The sequence below is a fragment of the Podarcis raffonei genome, chromosome 6 (genome assembly GCF_027172205.1).
Source record: "Podarcis raffonei isolate rPodRaf1 chromosome 6, rPodRaf1.pri, whole genome shotgun sequence".
NCBI classification, from domain to species: domain Eukaryota; kingdom Metazoa; phylum Chordata; class Lepidosauria; order Squamata; family Lacertidae; genus Podarcis; species Podarcis raffonei.
The window spans coordinates 67443202-67464925 of NC_070607.1; the positions used below are offsets into that span (position 1 = coordinate 67443202).

At 44.7% G+C, this 21724-nt stretch overlaps 1 protein-coding gene across 1 annotated transcript in view; it reads right to left on the reverse strand.

The window, feature by feature from the left end:
• Positions 1–9947: 9947 nt before the first annotated feature.
• ARL8A (ADP ribosylation factor like GTPase 8A) overlaps positions 9948–21724 on the reverse strand; it is a 35515-nt gene continuing 23738 nt past the window's right edge. Inside the window, exons 2-7 of the mRNA XM_053393704.1 lie at positions 21150–21230; positions 19765–19838; positions 16570–16663; positions 15642–15709; positions 11296–11366; positions 9948–10705 (exon numbers count right to left, since the gene is read on the reverse strand). Of these exons, the coding sequence (XP_053249679.1) occupies positions 10656–10705; positions 11296–11366; positions 15642–15709; positions 16570–16663; positions 19765–19838; positions 21150–21230 (438 nt within the window). The 3' untranslated portion in view covers positions 9948–10655. The remainder of the gene's footprint in view (positions 10706–11295; positions 11367–15641; positions 15710–16569; positions 16664–19764; positions 19839–21149; positions 21231–21724) is intronic.

The following is a 21724-nucleotide window of genomic DNA, read 5'->3' on the forward strand; positions in this document are numbered from 1 at the left end:
GGGTCTCCCTTTAAATCCTGAGTAAGGAAGTCTCCACCTTCATGCCACCAATGAAAAGCAAGTGACTTGAGGAAACACTAACTGCAAGGACCTTCTTTCAGGCTAGACATCCCTTTGGGAATTTGTAGGTCACTAAATCCTCAGGGGACGTGGGTGGCACTGTGGGTTAAACCACAGAGCCTAGGACTTGCTGATCAGAAGGTCGGCGGTTCGAATCCCCGTGACGGGGTGAGCTCCCATTGCTTGGTCCCTGCTCCTGCCAACCTAGCAGTTCGAAAGCACATCAAAGTGCAAGTAGATAAATAGGTACCACTCCGGTGGGAAGGTAAACGGCGTTTCCGTGCACAGCTCTGGTTAGCCAGAAGCGACTTAGTCATTCCACATGACCCAGAAGCTGTACACCGGCTCCCTCGGCCAATAAAGCGAGATGAGCGCCACAACCCCAGAGTCGTCCGCGACTGGACCTAACGGTCAGGGGTCCCTTTACCTTTAAATTCTCAATCCTTTAAATTCGGGGCTCTTACATTCCCTGCCAATGTGGTGGTCGAGCTGTATATGTCACCACATATGTTGCACTCTTTTTCCTCCCCAATTGTACGTTAGTCAAATTCATGTAGGAACCTTTTAGTTTTAGCTAATGACAGTGATAGCCTGAAGCAGAAGCTCCTTGTTAAATGGAAGTAAAGCCCTGCTTTCTGGATGAGTATCTCCAAATGCTCTGTGTCCCTAGTCTGTACTAGGGACATCTGGAATTCTATTCAGGTGTTAACGCAGGTATGGGGAGGTGGGCATGCAGGCATACTGCCTCTGCTTCCAGTGTCCCTGTTGCACTGACCCATCCACCCACCCTGTGCTCCATCTCAACCTTAGTGAATTGGATGGGAAGGTCTGAAGAGAGCATCTAAGCACATTTGACTGACCGTGCTTAAAAGCCTCTGCCTGATCAGAAACCCTGCCTTATCAGGGTCCCAGCTGTGCAGAGACCTCTAAACCCATTCAGCAAGATGCACTTTTCAGACCTTCCCATTCAACGTGGGGCCTGCATGTATGTTGCATACACTCCTTACTTGTGGTTACATTTCCTATTTGGGCAGAACACTTCAATACAGCTGGCCACTGGAACAGGCGTAAACATGAGCCATGCTTGGTTGAGGCTCTCAGGAATGCACTTGTAGCTTTAGCACAGCGGCATGCAAGGGACAAACAGAAGCTCATGTTTCACTTTTCATGTGAAGTCACTGCCAGAAAAATGCTTCTGTGGCTCCAGGTAGCACTGCACTAGCATTTCCTGTGTGACTCCCAAGATAGAGGGAATCCATTCAAACATTCACTACCACAGCAATTCCTCCACATCTCTCTTCCCTTTCCTTCTCTCACCGCACCAGCAAAGCTTCCGAGGCGAATGACGTTAGGCCCATGAGAATCTCATTGTGCTTCTTCGCTCTTGCAGAGAATAGCTTGGGAGTACAGCCCGCGTGTGACCTAACTGCTTCAAATCCACAAGACGACAGAAAGAACCAACCATTTATTGATTTGGCCATCTTTAAAGGTTAGACCTAGTAGTTTGCTTGATGCAAAGGCTCCTTAGGTATGAGCCTGCTGTGAATGGATTCACTCAGAAAGACTGAAAGTTCCATAAAACAACAATTCCCAGGCCTAAGGTTCTTTGCATCCTTCAGGACGCTGGCAGACTTTGGGCTTTAAAATCTTAGGGGCACACACCTTCCATTGCTCACTGTTGCGGCAGCGCCCCCTGCAACACTCAGTGCTGGCGAACTGGTCACACTCCCCTAAACCTGCCTCTGCTCAGTAGATTCAAGGGAATCGGTCTTCAGAAGCTGCTGGATCACCAGAGAGAGAAAGAGACCAATGGTATGATCTCAAATGGAAAAGATCCTAAAGTAGTTCTGAGGCTATTCCTGTCAACCAAGGTGGGGTGGACACCTACAGCAGCGTTTGCCCTCAGGCATACTCAACCATACCCCACTGGCAATCAGGAAAACCCACACCATGGACCCAGCTCCTGTCAATGGTCAGGGGCAATGGGAGTTGTAGTCAACTCCTGGAGGACAAATGGCTCTCACCTCTGTGCAAGAGACACACTAGCAGTCTGGCACAGCAGAAAAAGGCCTCTTCACCTATCGTCCACCCCTACTCATTCTAGCAGTTTGCAGCAGCCCCTGTATTCAGGCCTCTTCCGCATTTCCCTGTTAGTGAGGCTCCCAGCTCTGTTTGTGCAGAACTGTTAAAGGGCCTTGTTCTCTGCTGTCTTTGGATTGCACCCTCAGGAGCGGTAAACGCCACTGCGAGAGGGAGGCAGTTGCTAGGGGATGGGCTGCAACGCAGGGGATCAGTGAGGGCTTTGTATAGGGAATGACACCCACAGTTCCTTCTTGGGACTGCTGCCATGGAGACAAAGCTCCTGTCTTTGTACAAAGAAAGTGATGTTTGGATTGCTGCCCCCATTAGCAAACAAGAGCAGTCTTGGGGTAGGCACACTTGGTATGTGTCCCAAGGGCTGCTCTCTCTTGTCAGCAGACTAGGCCGCAGCTCTCCTCTGTGTGCACAGGCATGGGGGAAGCCCTTTTGCTCTGAAACTGTTTACCATTTTGCCGGGAGACGGGATTAATCTCTGGGGGGAGGAGGGAGAACAGGGAGCTGTAGGCTCAGCACCACCAGAGACAGCCAAAGTCCTCACCCACAATCCCTGGCTCAAATGTGGGAAACGGCAAGGCCAAAGAGGGTGAGAAGATCACAGAGGAGGAAACTGCAGTGGTGACCGGGGTAGAAAAGGAATGCAATGAGACCGCTTTGTCAGAGTGCATTTCTGTTTGCTACGAAACAATGGTTTTCTAGCATCACAGTCCTTTCGACATGAACGTCTGCCGCAGAATGTCACCCAGTGCCTACAGACCCTCCCACCTGCTGCAGCAAATTCTGGGAAGCATTTGAGGGTTCACACTCCACTCACATAGGACACTTACCAGACCTACTGAGATTCACAATCACTGCGTGGACAACCTAGAGCACACTCACAACTCTGTTTGGATACTAAGGAGGAAAAGTCGCAATGGTATGGGATAACAAGGTTCCGCCCAACTATAGAAAAGCCAAGATGACCGTAGGGGTTTCTTTTTTATATAATAATTTTATTAAATTTTACATTTCAAATTAAAACATCTCTTCTTATAACCATACATTCATTGACTTCCATCGCTCCCCTTCCAAGGTTCATTTAACTTATCTACCATTCCTGCATATTTTGATATATTCATTGAATTCAATTTTCCTATCTCACAACACTTCAAAATTTATTATACTGTTGAATTACTTTAATACTATCAGCATTTTTAACTGTGCAATCATTTTCAATATACTGAACAAAATTCCACTCTTCTTTAAATACCTGCTCTTCTTGTTCTCTTATTCTGCTTGTTAGACCTGCTAACTCTGCATATTCTATCATCTTAAGTTGCCAATCCTTCTTGCTAGGGACCTTTCTCACTTTCCATTTTTGGGCTAAAAAAACCCTAAGCCGCTGTTGTTGCATACATATTTTTTTCTGACTCCTGGGAACCTCTGTCTGAACAATTCCTAGCAGAAATGCCTCAGGATTTTTGGGGGAAGTTGTTATAAACACTTTTTTATCTCATTATATATCATTTCCCAATATTCTTTAACTTTTTTGCATGCCCATCATATATGAAAAATGGTTCCTTCTACTTCTTTACATTTCCAACACAGATCCAATTCCATATTATACATCTTAGCCTAGCTACTTGGAGTTAAATACCATCTACGAATCATTTTCCTATAATTCTCTTTCAGTGTGTAGCCTGTAGTAAATTTCAGCTTGTTCTCCCAAAGTCTCAAATCAATAAAGACTACCGTAGGGATTTCAGTGTCCTTACTTTCAGGTTTTATCAACAAACGAAAACTAAATTTCTGCAGGAATTGGTCTTCCTATATGGTGAGCATTTATTGTGGCGGCTGATCTCATTTGAGTCCCATTCTGGAGTGACATCTATTAGGGACATGTTCTAGCATTTATGGTTTTTCCTGTCTGAAATACCTATGTAAGTTGCTTTCCTCAGTTTGCTGTGGTTTCTGGAGCGAGATAACACACTGCCATTTGTGGCTATTAGCCGATCTTCTGCCTTTACCTGCTATTGTCTTTTATGGCTGCTGAGGACACACTCCTTCCTTCTTTCAGCTTCTTTGTTAGTTCCTTCATTAGCCAAAAATATTTGATTTGCTCAAACTGCTGCTTTCTACCACCACACTCTTGCTTACAAATTTACCCTAGTGTTAAAACAGACACGCTCATCTCTCTCAAGGTTTCATCGCTCACAGCAAAATCTGCTTGCAATCTCAAGGGCTGAAGTGGCACTTCCACTCCACTCCCACCCCCCAGAATTGATCAAAAGGACAGAATATGAGAAAATCTTTGGACTAAACAGTCCACCTTTGGGTCAGTTTGCATAGAAGGCGAAAGACTATCTATTCTGAAGATAGCCTCTGCCTTTTGCTAGCAGGGGGTCCTGTCCTATTAAGAGGATTAGAAATCGTCCCAACAAAGTGAAGCAACCCAGAGCAATTATGAGACAGAGAGTAAGAGGAGGCCACTGTCTTGATCCTCGCCCTGCCAGGGAGGGTGAGGGGGTTTGTGCATAGCCTAAGTGGTGATGTGACCTGAATATGTAACAAGACAGCAGAGAATGGATGGGAGCTGCTATTCATGCAGTGCTTTCCCTGCTGGCTTACCCTGAGCAAGGGCCAAGTGAGAACAATGCTGGGCTTGTTGCAAAGGGTTCTGGTTGGTCAGGGAGCTGGGGGTGGGGAAGGGAGAAGAGAAAACGAGAAAGAAAAGAGATCGAGCCTGGCTAGAATGCAGTTTGGGGGGAGGAAAGGAGCATGTCTAACATTTCAAAGATGTTGGGGCCATAAAGGGTTGCCCCCTTCAGTCAAGTGTTCAAGACACAGCATCAAGCACATTATGATGGCATTTCCAATAGGGACTAGAGCCCAGGCAGCTGCTGCTGGAGAAGAGATGATCTGGGGCAATCCCAGTAGGCAGGGGCCAGATGGCCGAATCAGCATCATGCAGCCTAAGAATGGACAGTGAATGAAAGAATGACAGACAGGGATGTTTGGGTATGGTGGCTGCGTACACAACAGTTTTAATAAACATGGGGGTTGCACAGCCCTGATTTTTCCATGTGTACTTTCATGCACATTTGCCCACATGAATGGTTTCAATTGAACTCTCTGCGTTTCCCATTCATACTAGCGAGAGCTGCTTCATGTCATGATTTGCACTGTGCATTGAGCCATCCTCTCATTCAGTAAAGGTAAAGGGACCCCTGACCATTAGGTCCAGTCGTGACTGACTCTGGTTGTGGTGCTCATCTCACTTTATTGGCTGAGGGAGCCGGCGTACAGCTTCCGGGTCATGTGGCCAGCATTTACTTCCCCACTTTTGCAGAGTTCCCTGAGGTCGATTGTAGGCATGCGTACAGGTAATTGTTTACCTGTGAATGCAGTCATTTTCAATTTATCTTTGATAGTTTTCTGATATACCAGACCTGTACAAAACAGGTCCTAACAACAACAAAATGTTGTGTGGTGCCCAGCAGCCCAACAAGTAGTGCCTCACCAATGGAAATAGTGGGTGTAGTGATAGAAGGGACCCAGCAAAAGGTCACCACCTGCATAAAATAAATATGCCCACACAGTACATATTAGCATGCAATTTCATTTTGTTGTTTTCCTTACTGCATCATGTGCACATCCGAAAAATCCAAATCAAATGGAGGGAAAGTATAGACTGCCACGAGGATGAGGACATCACAGGGACATGAAATCCAATTTAAACTGTTCTGTGTATGCAGCTGGTGCACACCTTATGCGGTTTACATAAGGACAAAGAGAAGGCAGTTGAATTGTGTTTGGCGTTTTGTACTTTACAGGAGCAACCCAGCCAGATGGGTGGGGTATCAATAATAAAATTATTATTTACAATACCAAACCAAAATGGGCTTTGAAAACCACCAGCCCAATCACCCTCAAATTACTTATGAAACTTTGCCACACAAGACCAAGATTCCTTTGCCCATCACTGCACTCCACAACCACTGGGGAGCACTGGACATTTTTATAAGCATATAGACTCAAGGGATACAAGAGTCCTGGCCACTGCTCACACATATGACCAAGAAAGTGTGTCCTAATTTTAAGCAGCAAACAGAGCTACCATTGTGAACGGTTCCCCAGCATACAAGCAATGTGGAAACAATTTCTGAGTATCAAAAGCCTGAAAACCACTGGATAAAGAAAACAGGATGGAAAATGTCATTGAACGATCACCTCCACACGAGAGGCCATATACCTGTAAACTGCCAACAAAGGGATGGATGGTTGATTTTCCCAGGGACATCAGGCAGGCCACTGCTAGAGACAGTGTTAAGTTATGGGGATCTTTGGCCTGGTGCAGAATAGCAATTCTTAGATTTCATTCTGAAGTTACCATGGACCCAAAACTGAACTCAAATAAAAGACACACAAATTAAATGTCAAATGATTGGTCCTCACTAGAATTTTCAAGTCTGCTTGGTATACAAGAAAGAAGTTACTGAGATAATCAAAATTCCAGAAAGGCAGCAGTATTAGCCTACAGCAACATGAACATGTTTTTTGGCAAAGTGCAATGCACCTTAGAGACTAATACAATTGCACTGTCTTCACTTCCAGAAAAATGCCATCAGCTCATTCACTCCAGAGTTCTTGTTGTCCCTGCTGAATGACACTCACCCCCTTCTTGGCCAAAACTTCATCTCCAGTATTAATGATACTGGCTAGCCACTCTGCCTGCAGCAATAGTGGGCACAAGGTTGACAGGACACACCAGGTACATGTGTGATGCTACTTGCAGATGTTTTTCTCCATTCGGTCTAGCAAACAGGCCTGCCTACTCCTTTACTACTAGGACAAAAGTGGTTGTGTCAAAATGATATGCTTGTACTGAGAAATGTAAGCAAGAAAAAAAGCTGGACAGGAACTGCTGATGCATATAATCCTGAATTCATAGTTTGTAATGTGTAGGTGGTACATATTTCTCCACCTCCCCTTCAGGCTATATTGGCACATTGCATTTAAAGAGAGGCAGTTATGCCCACATGCTATTCCTGTTCCATGAAGCCACTCTCTCCCCTAGATTTACTGTAGCTTGGATAGGTTTACTGCAAGGAAATACTGTCAGCACTGGTATTCCCAAAAGATGGAAAGTAAAGAGGTAAGTGCTGTGAAAACAAGCCTGTCTTATGTTCCCTTCAGGAATATAAAAGCCATTTGCCGTCTTCCCCATGTGAAAAAGCTACACAATTAAGTCTGCAATTGGGGAAATTGCAACAGCATTTAGGAGATACAGAGATATGAAATAGCAGACTGAGGTTCCAGCTAGTTCAGTATTATGCTTCCAAGTACAAATACATCCACAAAAGTTACAAGGGAGGTTCTATTGCACTATCATGAAAAACTGTTGATAGACCTACTCTTCTATTAATTTGTGTACAGCTTTAAGCTACTGGCCAGACAGCTGTTGGCAGTGAATTCCACAAGTTAAACTAAGGCATTATATGAAATACTGCCTCCTTTGGTCTAGTCTGTTCCTAGCTACTGCTAGCCAATTTCATTGAGTGAGTCCATGTTCTAACTCAGGCATCCCCAACCTGCGGCCCTCCAGATGTTTTGGCCACAATCACTCCCACGATCACTAGCGAACGACCAGTGGTCAGGGATGATGGGAATTGTAGTCCAAAACATCTGGAGGGCTGAAGATTGGGGATGCCTGTTCTAATTCCCTATATCAGGGTCAAGTCCTCAAGACACCTGCTGGACTTCAAGTCCCATTACTGCTGACCATTGGTCACACTGGCAGGGGCTGAAGGGTTCCAGAGGGCATACTGGCCACCCCTGCTCCACATCATTTATAAAGCTACCTTGTGGACTTGTTTAGTTACTATATTTAAAAAAACCAAAAACCAAGGGGCCTCACGTTTGCTTTTGTTCCCAAGCAGCATAACACAGCCCCAATAGTTATGCTTGTTCTTTTCTGGTGCAGCAATGTCCTTTTTAAGATGCGGTGACAATAATTGTTCACAATACTCTAAATGCAACTACACCACAGATTTATCTAATCTAGCTAAAGATTTCTGTTAGCGACGGCTTTGTTTCCATTTCCTTGCTTAATAATTCTCAACTGCACTTGTCGTTTTCACTGCTGCTACGCAATGCGCTGACTTCTCCTGTAAGATGTCCGCTGTCACCCCAAGATGGGCAAGCCCTAGCCAGTTCAGTCCCCATCAGCGGGTGTACACGTAAGTGTGTGGGTGTGGCAGGCAATTTGCCAAACATGAATCCTGGCAGGTGAGCACATCTAAACATACGAGAATTACATTTGCAAGCCTCCAAAGATAAACTCCGATTTCCTTGGTTTGCTGCCGTCATCCTGTAGAAGCTGTGCCCCAAGGCCATGAAGGTGCCACTGGGAAAAGAAGGCTGATCAGCTGAGTTTGAAGCAGAGCAGGCTCCAATAAAGTGAGTGAGAGAGACGACGAACCAGTTAAGAGGAAATAAGTTCACAATGCAACCACCACCAACACAAAATTGTTAATTTATTGTTATTTAGGAGGCAAAAAATGTACTGTTACAAGATTCATTTCCCAACAGAGAAGGTCAAAAAATGAGCCAAAAATATATTTTAAAAAAGGAATAATGACACTTTACAATTCATTAAATTAAAAAAAAGTAAAATATCTCCTTGTGCAATTCTGTGAAAATGAGAAAAGAGGAGGGGGAAAGATGCAGTTAGAAAGCCCCCCCTCCCGCCCTGAAGGGAGCAGCTCCGTGCAGGATAGGGCCAGGCAAGGGCAGGAAGGGCCCTGCAGTCTCACACCTGTCCAAAGCTTAAGTGGGACGGGGAAGACACGGCCACATGCAGCCTGCTGCCCTTCACAGGGAGACAAGGGGGCTAGCATACAAAGCCTTTTAATGATCCTTCCCATGACCCCCTTCCTGGACCCTGTTGAGGCTGCTGTAGATTCCAGGTGAGCAAACACCAACACAGGGCAGTTGCCAACTCCGCTAGGCTGGATTAATACCCCTGACCAGGAATAGCTCCCCCTTGCTACCACAGCCCTTTACCTATAAACTCAAGCACCCTATTGCCCAGTAGGGTGTGAAGCAAAGCGTCTCACACACAGCCTTGTGTGCGCTTGAGAGAACAAGAACGCCCTCCTTCTACTCCACTGGTTTAACCCAAGACCAAAGCCTCACACCCTAACTTGAGGGACAGGCAAGTGTGTATGCTCAAGCCCTGGGCTCAAGGAGGGGGACACGCTCAAGCTTAGGAAACTGAGGGCAGCCCTCGCTCCTAAGGACTAGGCTGCGGCCTGCAGAAACACCTCCAAACTGGGCAGAGCACAATTCCTACCCGCTATGTCCTCCACTCTGAAATTTGCAGCAGTGGGATATGGATTTGAGGGAAGCGCCTTATGCCTTGTCCAAAGGGCTTTGAAGGGAACTCTTGCATAGATGTCTCCTCCCACTGTCCCTCACGAGCTGAGCAGGCCGCAAGCGTTTGGCATGAGCGGGAGGCCCAGGAACAGGGTCATGAGAAACCCAGACCTCTCCAGATCTGCTATCTTGCTCTGGCAGCGCACAGAACCCTGGGCCCTTATTCTGCCTTCACACAGTCAAGGGATGTGCATCATCCACTGCCTAGTTCTGTTCAGGTGCTGACCGAGAGAAAGACACCAGACCGAGAAGAAGGTGAGCACAAAGGCTGCAAAGCGTGAGTGCCCAGCATCCACCAGGCATGCCAGTTCATCAGGCAGGGCGCAGAGGGAGATGATACTGGGGGGGTTTGGGGAGCAAGCTGAGTAGGAGCCAAAGCTGCCCAGGGCTCAGCGGACACTGGGCAGGAGGAAGAGATGGCACCAACACTCCTCTATAATCTCAGACCATGAACAATACTGCTCTATGAACCTTTCCCAGGGGCTCATCCCCTAACCATAGTGCTGAGCAGCTTGGGGCAGCAGAGAGGGGAGAGACCCCTGGATCCTGTTGCAGAAGGAGAAGGGAGGGGCTTGAGGTGGAAAAGAAGGAGGTCTCTTGGGGGAAGATACTGCCCAAAGCCCTCCAGCAAGATTCCAACTGCCCCTGACTGCTCGTAACATTCCCAATACTGCGTTTGGTACTTTCCCCACCCCATCCATTTCCTGCTGCCCCACCCGCACCACCCCCTGCGACAGCTCACAGGCCCCATTTAATAACAGCAAAATTGCTTAAATTAAAAAATTAAAATATATATACATATATATATATATACTGTACACACACCGACGACAACAGAACAGTGCCAAAACCAGAGTAAGGAGCGAGGGGGAGGGGGAGGAGGCAGACAGTTTCTTTACAATAAAAACAGGAGTTCAATCTCAGCAGAAGAGGAATCTGGGGTCCCCTAAAAATACCCATCTAGGGAGAGGGAGGTGGGCGAGAGGGTTGGAAAGAGCAGGAGATGGGGGAAGAGAAAGGAGGAGGTGCGTTTGGGCTTTTACAATGGCATCTTCCCGATCCAAGACCTGGCCAAAGGGCTCTCAGCTTCGCCGGGATTTTGAGTGCTGAATAAGCCACTGTAGGGTGATGTCTGTCAAACACAAGATACGGTTAATGACCATCATGAAAAATAGAAGCTTAGCTAGAGGTAAGGGAAACACACAGGGGCCTCACAGGAGATTATCAAATTATGAGCTGAGCTCATGATTCACTTCTGTAGCCCTGCTGCCAGCAGCCCAACATGTTGTCCTGAAGGGAATGACCTCTGCATGTGAGTGAACTTTTTCTCTACCATTGCTTTCAACAGGGGTGGGGAACCTATGGTCCTCCAGGTGTTATTGGACTCCAATCCCAACCAGCCTGAGCCAGCATGGCCAACAGGCAAGGAAAACAACAGCTGTATTTCACCAACACTCAGAGGGTCACAGTTTCTCCACATCTGGGCCTACACAAAGCTTTCTTGCGCCCCTAATTATTTATGGAGGGGGCAGACCCCGGGGGCATTCAGTGCCATCACAGAATCAGTCCCACAGTGCTCAAAACACAGGAGAGCCAAAGAGCATAAGGAGAGCTCTCCCCATGGGCAGTCTTGGTGTCACGGTGCATTCAAGCCCCAACCATTCCCCTTAAAATTGTCAGGCACTCTGACCCTGCAACCTCCCCCTTCCCTTCTACACTCACCAATGTTGTCCTTTTCTTTGCAAGAGATTGAATAGCAACAGATCTCTCGGTCCTGGATGGCAGACAGGTTCCTGAAGGAAAAACAGAAGCACAAGAATGTCAGGCTTCCTTGGGGAAAGAACTACATACAGAGAAAGGCATCCACAATGAAATGGGCAAAACGTGCCTCTCTCCCTGCAGCAGTGACTCCTCTACATTTTCCTGCCAGTCCCATGTATAATATCCCACTTACAATCCAATGGGGGCCTATACATGTGGATTCCAACACCCACTCATGAATATATGGAGGGTCTGGAAGGCATTACAGTGGGTTTGCGAATGTGATCCGTGCAGGATGCACGTTGACTACCCACAGCATTCGCAACCCACGTCTGCGCACCCGTGGGTTGTGAGTCAGCGCTTCTGCGCATGCGCGACTGCCAAAACCCGGAAGTAACCCGTTCCAGTACTTCCTGGTTTTGGCGGTCCATAACCCAAAAAAACGCAACCTGAAGCGGCTGTAACCAGAAGTATGACTGTACTTCATTCTCTCAGAAGACTGTCTGAGCTCACCCAAATAGACAGCTACCGTCAACCTATTATTTCTAGGTTATCCAACATTTCCACAAGATGTAAGGGAAATCTATTCCTCACAAAACCAACATTTCTTGTCACCTGTCTTTATTCCCCTTTAATTCCTTCGGGAATTCCAGTGCTATTGCATTGCAATTTTCTTTATTTAGTTATAGTAGTCAAGATAAACTACTACTACTTGTTTAGTTTATTCTATAAAACTAAACAAAATCCACACTTCATCTGCATCTCTCTATCCTATTATGCCATCGACTTGGGTTTCTATTCAGAGTTTCTTTAGCAATATATTTCAGACAGTCAGCTGCTTTCCTTTCCCCTCCAATAATAGCTGAAATTCAGTTTTTTCATTTTTTATTCTCCCCACTCCAATGCCGCCCCAGGGCATTGGGTAACACTCCTTGGGAAAGGTGCTGCTGTGCAAAAGCACCCAACAGCATGTGACAATGTGTATACATTGTCAGGAAAGACAATGGGAAGGGGCTTGACAGGAGGGGAGCTGGTGACTCCAGTTTTTGGTTTGGCCAGCAAAGCTAGCCCCAAACAGCAGCCCCATGTGAACAAAGCACCTCAGCTCGATCTCCTCAGTGGTGAACAGGAGGGTTATTACTGCTGGATGCAAGTTATCAAAATGTTAACCCTGGTAGACAAATAGCATGGGAGAAGGATAGCACAACTCCTGTCTAGGTCTTATACACATAACACATTTGAAAATTTTCTTTTTCCTCTCTCCAGCTCCCTTCTAATCTTCCAAGATGCTTGCCTTGAGCCAAGCTTTGTTTTCTTGAATTGCGCCATTTTAGCACGTGACAATCATGAAATTCCTAGACCTCCGTTCAATCACATTATCCAGCCAGTACCAAAAAAAGGAAAGATGAAAACACTGGCCTGCCTTTGGCGCCACCCTGTGGTACATCACATGGCTCCAAGGTATTTTTATTTTTATTTAAAGAAAAACAACAACAACCTGACATCAAGTCCAAGGTTTCCTTGGCTCTTTGCATTTCCACTAAAACTTAAACAAATTCTGAAGCTCTATATCAATCATCGATCCAACAGAAATGGTAATGTGTCCTATGGCACCTAAGAGACAGGCAAATCACTAGGCATGGCTTAAGCTTTCACAGCTTAAGCCTGTCAGACACACAAGTTCTTCCTTGCATTGCACCCTATGTGCAGAGGAAAAAGCACTGTAAACCACAAGGCATATTGTACACCTCTGACATTCCTATGTAAAATGCACAGTACTGAAGTTTGTGGCCAGACCTGCTGTGTTGCCAAGAGGGGAAATATTCCTGAAGGCTTGTACTCTTCTATACCACTTGGGCACATTCTACATCCATGATTGCCAGGATGTTCACTGGTGGATTTGTCATGGGCTGTAATTAACTCAGGAAGCCATAGGGCTGGGCAATATAGAGTGGTACCAATATAGATACAGTGGTACCTCTGGATGCGAACGGGATCAGTTCCGGAGCCCTGTTCGCATCATGACACCCATTGGCAATAACACTCCCCAAATAATGTAATATGGAGCCCAAGAATGGGACACAGCCAGACAACTTGCCAATGCCAAGACAACAGGGTGCCAAGCACATCCAGTCACCAGGCTTTTGCTACTTTGTGCTCACCCACAATTATTTTAGATTTTTAGACTTCCTGGCCCTTCAGGTCAGTGGCAATGCTGTGAGTACACATATTGCTCCATATAACATTCCAACACATTCATGGCCCACTTTGAGCAATGCTATTTCTTGTGCCCAAATGCCTCACCTCTCCCTGAGAAACAAAGGCACCATTATCATCTGGACCCATGAGAAAAAAGCCCCACTAAAGAAAGCGACAGAACATCAACTGTTGCCACCTACAGCTCCAAGTGAGACCCCCTCCAACATGTTTTATCAATGAACTACAGGACATCATGGTCATCTGTATTCCTTGTGTGGTAGTTATGTCATCATTAGAAGACATCACCCTAATCTTAAATATCTATCTGCCGGGAAAAAAGAAAAAATGGGACTATGCCTTACAACAAACACAGGTGCCAAGTCCACTCAAGCAACACTATTACCAAACCTAATATTATCAACCATACTGTTGGATGTTTATTCAACTGCTCAACTTCCAGTGCAACATATACCCACAGTTCAGAAATATGGTGCCTTCTAGATAATGTTGGAATCCACCTCCTATCAGCCCCAGACAGCATGGTCAATGGTTGGGGTGATGGGACTTGTAGGCTAGCAATATCTGGAGGGTACTACATTGGCTATCATTGCTATGGCGTCTTGATAATGCCCTTCTGCTGCCCACATAAGATAAACAGATCTGGCTCTATATATGAAAATGCACAGACATAATTCGGACACAGAAATGATTAGCACTCGGAAACCTAAAGGAGAACTCTCTCAGAACACACTGCTGGTGACCTGAAAGTCAACATGTCTACAAAACTACTTCAAACTACTCTAATATGAAACACCAGGATTAGATTTTGTAAGTGAGTTTGATTATATTGCATCTGTGGAGCTGTGGATTTCTTCTCCCCAAAACAAGAGTAGAACTGGCATAGCTAGAAAGGTAGGTGATAATACTATGACAACCGGTGTGCGTGTTATTTCCACACACTCTCTACTGAGAAAAACATTTCATGCAGTTGACCAAGCTGGCTCTAGTCCACAAAAGCTAGTGCCACAATAAATATAAAGGGCTTTAAAAGGGCAACACAAGACTCCATGTTGTTTTTCCTGCAGCAGACTGTAACAGCTACCCTTCTGGAATTTATGCCATAACCTTGTGAAAGGAATTAAGGATCTGCACAGCCCAGCCGTGGGGGTGGGGTGGGGTGGGGGAACCAGACCTGTGAGTTCAAAGCAGCCTTAAAAAACAAGCAGATGTCTCCCCACTGTCGTAACAGCAAATTTCCCCTTTAAGGAATGCAGCAAGAGATCCAAATTACTGAAGATTTTTACAGCTGGAGAAATAGATGCCTTGGCCTAGTTCTCTTTTAGTAACTTGGTAGCAGCCTCTCATCTGTTGGAAACATGTGCATGTCTGAGGGAAATAAGTGAGCAGTCAGAAATGCAGCAGCACTAAAGCAATCCTACAGCAGCCTTGCCAGTGCTGACAGAGCATGAGGTCATACCTGCCCCTTAAGAGAGCTTCATACAAGCACTAGCTCTCTTCCAGCAATTTATGTTATTGGTTATTTGCAGATTTATAAACCACTTCTGATTCTGATATGGCAAAAAATGGAGATGGGGGCAGTGATGCAGGTTTTCTGGAAATTTTTTGAATTCAAAGTAGGGTGATTTGCATTGGAATTTTTTCTGAAGCCCAAGACAGTGATCTAATACAGCATGCTTCTTTTACTTGCATTCAGCAAACAAAGCTAGAATCTTGCTTGCCTAATATCACATTTGCAATTGTCATGCATTCATTGTTATTAATGAACTTATGAAACACTTTTCTGCAGAAAAGCAGTGCAGAAAATTTCACTTTCCACACCACTGAGGGAGACGCATGCAGATTCGGCAATGGGCAACAAAATGTACAGGACTTCTGATTCATTCAAGAATGCTGCTGTGATCTAGGATTATGATCTTTCAACCACATCAAACATATCCAGATCCAATTTCCCAAACTCTTAAACTGACTTGTGTGTATGAAAACCAATCAATCAGTGCAATGTGAATGCCTCAGTCAAGCTCAACAATGGTTCTTTTTGAGATGCAAAAGCCCACAGTAGGCAAATACCTGTAACTCCAAATACTTACATCTTCTCAATGAGCTCCTTCTCATCCAAGGCACCAGGCAGATCTCGCTTGTTCCCAAGAACAAGGACCTGAGAAAGAGAAGAGGGTAGATCACTCAGTCCACGGCTCACATAGGCAGCTCGCATCTACCACTGGGTCAGCCAAGGGTGGCTCCATTGGTTATGATGAATAAACCCTATATAGCCATGGTTTCAATAGAACGGACACCCTTGAAGCAAAGCATTTCCTTATAATCCAGGGGAACTTCTTCTAAGCATGGAATCAGAAAAGCCAGGTCTACATCACAGTGACAACAGACAGCACAAGAGCTTCAAACTACACGGTCAGTTCCTGAATACAAGGAAAACACTGGTGAAATTAAGATCAGCAGGGTTTCAAAAAACAAAAACCTAGCCAAATATGTCAATTACATATTTTCCTATTCTCTAATAAGCTTTTTTTGTTGAGCTCAGCTGCAACGTATGTTGAAAAGGACTTCAGATTCTCTGGTGGCAGACAGACTTTGCAGAACAAGGGTATTTTCCCATTTCATGGATGGAATACAATAGCAAGCACCACTCATTTGGCTCATCCCGGACTTTCTCACTTCAAACTCACATACATTGTACCCTCAAGGACTCACAGCATTAAGATAACAGCGGCAAGTGGTGCGTCCTTTATCTCTTCCAAATGGTGCAGTAATAAATTTTCTATATTGCACTCAACAGTTTCCCTGTTCTAACCAAACCTTTCATATCTTGGAAAAGAGACATCCCAACGACACAGTCCAGCAGAGCAAAGCATGCAAATAGAGAGGAAGAATTTAATCCAGAGTCTGGTCTGGAAGGCTTGCCACTAATCATCCACTGCTAGTTATGATCCATCACACACTCATACGATACGGATCTGTTTGCTTACTTAGCCTCTCTCCAGAACTGGAGCAACTTACAGGGATGCCCTGGAGCTGTGGCTTATCAAGCAGGTTGTGAAGTTCGTTCTTTGAGGCTTCAATCTTCTCCTGGTCTGCAGCATCTACCATGTATCTGGAATGAAATCAACTACATTAGCACTGAGGTCAAGAAGCAACAGGTGCTATTGCATGGAGTAGCCAAGCCAGAGGAAGAGAGCAATCTCCAGAAAGCAAGGTGGGTTATCCTGAATCTTCATTTGAGTCCCAGCCACTGAGTATAGGGTCCTAACTAACCACTACCTTGCATTAGATTCAATTATTCTCCCCATCCCATAAGTAGGGGGAATTGCAATTCTGAGACCACATACTTTCAGTGTGGCCACCATAATGCTACACATCAGTCAAAATTTGTAGAAATCCTTTTGGTTTGCAAATTTTTTTATAAACTGGTGAGAGGGATAGTGTTGGGTTTTGTTTTGTAATCTGTGTGGATATTTTTTTGCCTGGGGATGGGTATAGACTGATTTTTACTGAAGAGTGCAAAGCACAAAGAGCAGATCCATGCAGGTGGGATTAAGTTTAAGATTTTTATCAGCCATCTGCCCACATATGTTTAAATTCAAGAGAGCTAAAAGTTGGGGAAGGGGCGGTTGGAATCTGCTGAAAATATTTTGTTCAAGATACCTGATTTTGTGTTGGAGGAAAATTCAACATAACAAAGGGTTTGGATCGTTAGACCCACTGACCATCTATTACCAATTCCTAAGCCACCATAGAAATAATGCCCTTGCCACTGCCAGTTCTGATTTCTTGTGGCACAAATTGCTGCTTGTGCCACTACCTTAATGGGCAATCCTTATCCCTGCCCTTTCCCAGAGTGCCTCCAATGCTCAACACAAGAAGCTGCGAGGTGCTCTTGTGCAATGCAACAATTCAGCTGCTCTAACTGCTGGTTGCACAGCAGGAGCTTGGCAAACCGCATCTATGTTAAATTATTCATCGGGCAAAATGTGCTAGGCTGGCTCACCTAGAAAGCCAGCAGGCAGGGAATATGGGACGCGGTGTGCAGATTTCCTACATGGAGTTTTTATGTTATAGTAGATATTGAACAAGCACAGAACATCTGAGAAGCATTCGATAATGTGGAAATCTACAAGGAAATATTTCTGCAACTGAAACAGCATACACAGTACGGGGTTTCTAACTGAGCCCAGCTTGTATTGCCTCTGGTCATTGGCAGTGGCCATCAAGGTAAACCCAGCTGAGAAGTGCCAAGAATATGGCATGAAGCACGCAGAAGCCCAGATCTAAGAAAATTAAAGAGCCTCTATTTTGTACATGCTGGTTTCTGCCATTCCCCAGTTTCTGCTGAATTATGTAAGCTACCCCTTAAGTGCCATGTACAAGCTATCTGGAAGAAGCACCTATATTTTCTGCTTTTGTTTTTTTGCAAAGTGCCATGTATATTGAAGACACTATATACCCCTTTAAACAGTTCTGAAGGGATAAAGGCTTCCCCTTCACCCTACATTTGTGTGTATATAGCTTTTGAGGTACACATAATATAGCTTTTAATGCACGCATTTCATGTTTAGAAGACCAAACCCTGCAATCTGGTAAGGTAATTAAATATTCTTACGAATGGGGGCCTCAGAGAGAGAAGATGCTTCTGAAAAATGGAGATCATAAAAGCATCCGACTCCCAAGGAAAGTAACTGCTTCTTGCAGCAGACTTCTTCCTTTTCAAAAATCACCTGTCTATGAATACTAGTATCCAACTGTCTATACCAACACACATCTTCTCCAAAACATGGCAGAGAAACCAGCTTATAGTCAAGGCTGTGTAGTCTGTGCATGTACTCTGCGGAGGAATTGCAGGTCAGCGGTAGAGCCCATGCTTTGCATGCAGAAGATCCTGGGTTCAAATCTGCGGGATCTCAGCTTAAAGAAATTTGCTGCTAGTGAGAACAAACAATTCTAGGCTAAATGCACGAACAGCCTGACCTGGTATATGGCAGCTTTCTAAGGAATCCCAAGGGTTTTTTTTTGCTAAAAATAAATATATATTAAAATCTATGGCTTGAATAAATGTTAGAATTAATGAATTTTGTTTGGTTGTTTTTTCAACCTCTCTCTACCTCTAGTAGACACGGGGAAAGGAAGAAACAATACAAGGCACTGAAGCCACATTCCCTGACCACTGGAAATTCAATCCTTTCCAGTCACTCACCAGGCAATCTCCAGATCAGTCTTGTGCCAGTTTCCTACCAAAAATTGCCCCCCACCTGGCTGCTCTTCACTCCCTGAAGGTGCTATTCTTCAAAACACAATTGGCTCATTTTTAAAAGGCGTACATATAATCAGGTGTAGCCTGGCCCTTTGGCAGAGGCGCTACAGAAATACTTTGTCTTGCTCTATTTCAGCCCAAGAGAGGAGAGCAGCAGAATGGCTGAAGGTTATTCTGTCCACCCGTACCAGGTACTCAAAGGAATAAAGAGGGTTTCACAAAAAGCAGCACCAGCAGGAACTGAAGAGTCAGCCAAGGACACTGAGATCTTTCAGAGACAGCACAGAAGTCTGCAGCTGTCAATAAAAGGCCCTGCCCTGCCCCACAGCCTACTGACAGTGAGGGTTTGAACTGAACGGCTGCCTGAAGAACCTTCCTCCTCCTCCTGCCTTCCATGCAGTTAATCAGATTCCACAAGCAACCCTTTGTGTCAAAAGTGGCCTGATGCAGAAGCGGTGCTTTATTTGCAACTTTATTTGGTACAGTGTAGCTTAAGTGCAGCCATCCAGTGGTTTTTTGTGTGTGCAGTAACCCTCAGAGCAGGGGCACTCACTTATGGTTCAAAGGCAGGTAGGATCCAATGGAGTCATTATGCCATTCTATAAGAAATAAAGAATGGATTTATGGAGTTGTAGTTCAACAACATCTGGAGAGCCACCGGTTCCCCGGGCCTGATATAAAGGAACCCAGCCTGTGCTTAGAAGTGAAGCCACACCTGTAAAGTAGGTAAGAAATCTCTTACAGTTCCAAATGTGATCCAAGAGACAGTGGATATGTCCTGAGGAACAAAGAAGCCTCATCTTTGCCTGAGTTTATTGGACTGATTTGATCCCACCATCACCACACAGCTCCAGTGTTCAGAGGAAGCCTAGGACTTGTCTTGAGAGTAGCGCACGGCAATCTCAGAGCTTGGTGACAGACTGAGAATCGAGGCATGGAATACTTACACTATGGCACTGACTCCACGGCAGTACCGCTCCCACATGCTACGAAAACGAGGCTGGCCCCCAATATCCCAGAGCTGTGGGGAAAGAAGCAGCAAGTTAAAATATAGATGAGAACTACAATGTGAGAATTTGCAAGCCCAAGCATTCTCCTTGACTCGCACATACTTGGCCCCACTGCCTGCTCTACACTTTCCCATGTCTTCATTTTATGCATGGTCATCCACAGTCTCTCCACAGCCCACACTCTTTATTATTAAGGAAGCCATCTGAAGTGCTACCAGAAGATTTCAGAGAGCCTTGGGTTTCTGAGCAACAATGGCCACTTCACAAAAGCATTCTCACACTTACAAATGCTGTAAAGAACCCAAGTATTCAAATTAAAGTATTATGATAAATTAAAATTTACTAGGATTAGCTCCACAAAACTCTTGAGTGATGGAACTGATATCCAAACTAATTAAATAATATTTGCAGTATTTTCCTGGTCAAAACACATAAATGGAACTGAAGGAGGCGAACAGTCTATTGATATATTTAGAAATCCTGCATTTAACCAGACACACTCTACTGCCACTACTCTGCTTAGGCAATTCCTTTTAGGATTCCCACCAAACATCTACTCCTCTCTCTAACAGTAGCAGAGCTAATTATTCAAATAATACACAAAAACAATAGGGTACCTAGCAATAGTGAGAGAAAGACCACCCAGAAATTCACATCCACAGTTTTGACTAGAAGAAACCCCAGAATAACCTTAACTTATATTGTAAACCACCCTGTGATATATTGTATACTTCCTTGTTTTCCTCAGATGAAGAGCAGTATACAAATTAAACAAGCAAACACTTCTATATTTTGTCCTCATATGTATCTATAAGCAATCTTTTTATTTAAGAGTGGTTTACAAAGAGTTATTAAAAAATACAAAGTCAAACACATCATATAAAAACTGTATAAAATATTACAACCAGAAGCAGCAACCAGTTTAGTGCTCAAATTGTGTTGGAAAACAGGGTACCATCAATAAAATAAATTCACAAGCTCCACTCCAGCACCATTCAGTCTGAGTTAAACTTTTAGTTTAAAAACCGCAGGTGAGGGAGGTGGGCCTTGTCTCTCCGCAAACTTAATTCCCCAATACTTTGAACATCGAACCAATTTTAAGAAAAACTTATCAGAGCATCCCAAGAGTCCTCTAGAAAAGGGTTGGCTCGGCTTGGCACCCAGAAACCAGTTTGGTGTTATGGAAACAGCAGATAGTTTTAAAAAGCTGCTGTTAATTCAACCCTGTCGATCTGCCTGCACTTCCTTAAACCCCTAAGCTTGCCTGCAGCACTATGTTGCAAATCTAGGAGCACACTTGCCCAAGACATACTGCATCTTACCTTTATAGTAACATTTCCCTTGGTGATCTTCCTCATATTGAAGCCCACTGTTGGGATCATATCTTCATTGAACTGCCCCGACTAAAACAAAATAAAAATAGATCAGTCTTTCATATGGAAGGCTTGGCTGTTTCTGTCTACCGCGTTCCACCTTGGCTAAGCAAGCTCCCCTGAGAGAAGGAAAAGCGATGAGATGTGTTCATTCCTAGAGCAAAAGAAGTACCTATTTAGCGAGTCCTGAAAAGCAGCACACATTTTGAGCACTTTGAATAATATACCAGAATAATACTTGAGGGTTAATATCAGAAAACATTACAATCTTTCTAAACTGCCTTTCATCCTGTAAGATACCAAATATTTTGGAGGGGTGGAGAGAGAAAGAAACCAGAGGCAAAGACTCTTAAGTAACACCCTCCTGGCTACTACTGAATAAATCATGGTTGGTTCTACACAACCATATGCTTCACTGGTAGTAATCAGCTGTTATATATCAGGTATTCACTGGAATACCCATTCACCAAGTGCCTACTTTGTTTACATTTAGGCACCAGGTAAACATTATTGTTTTTGCTTGA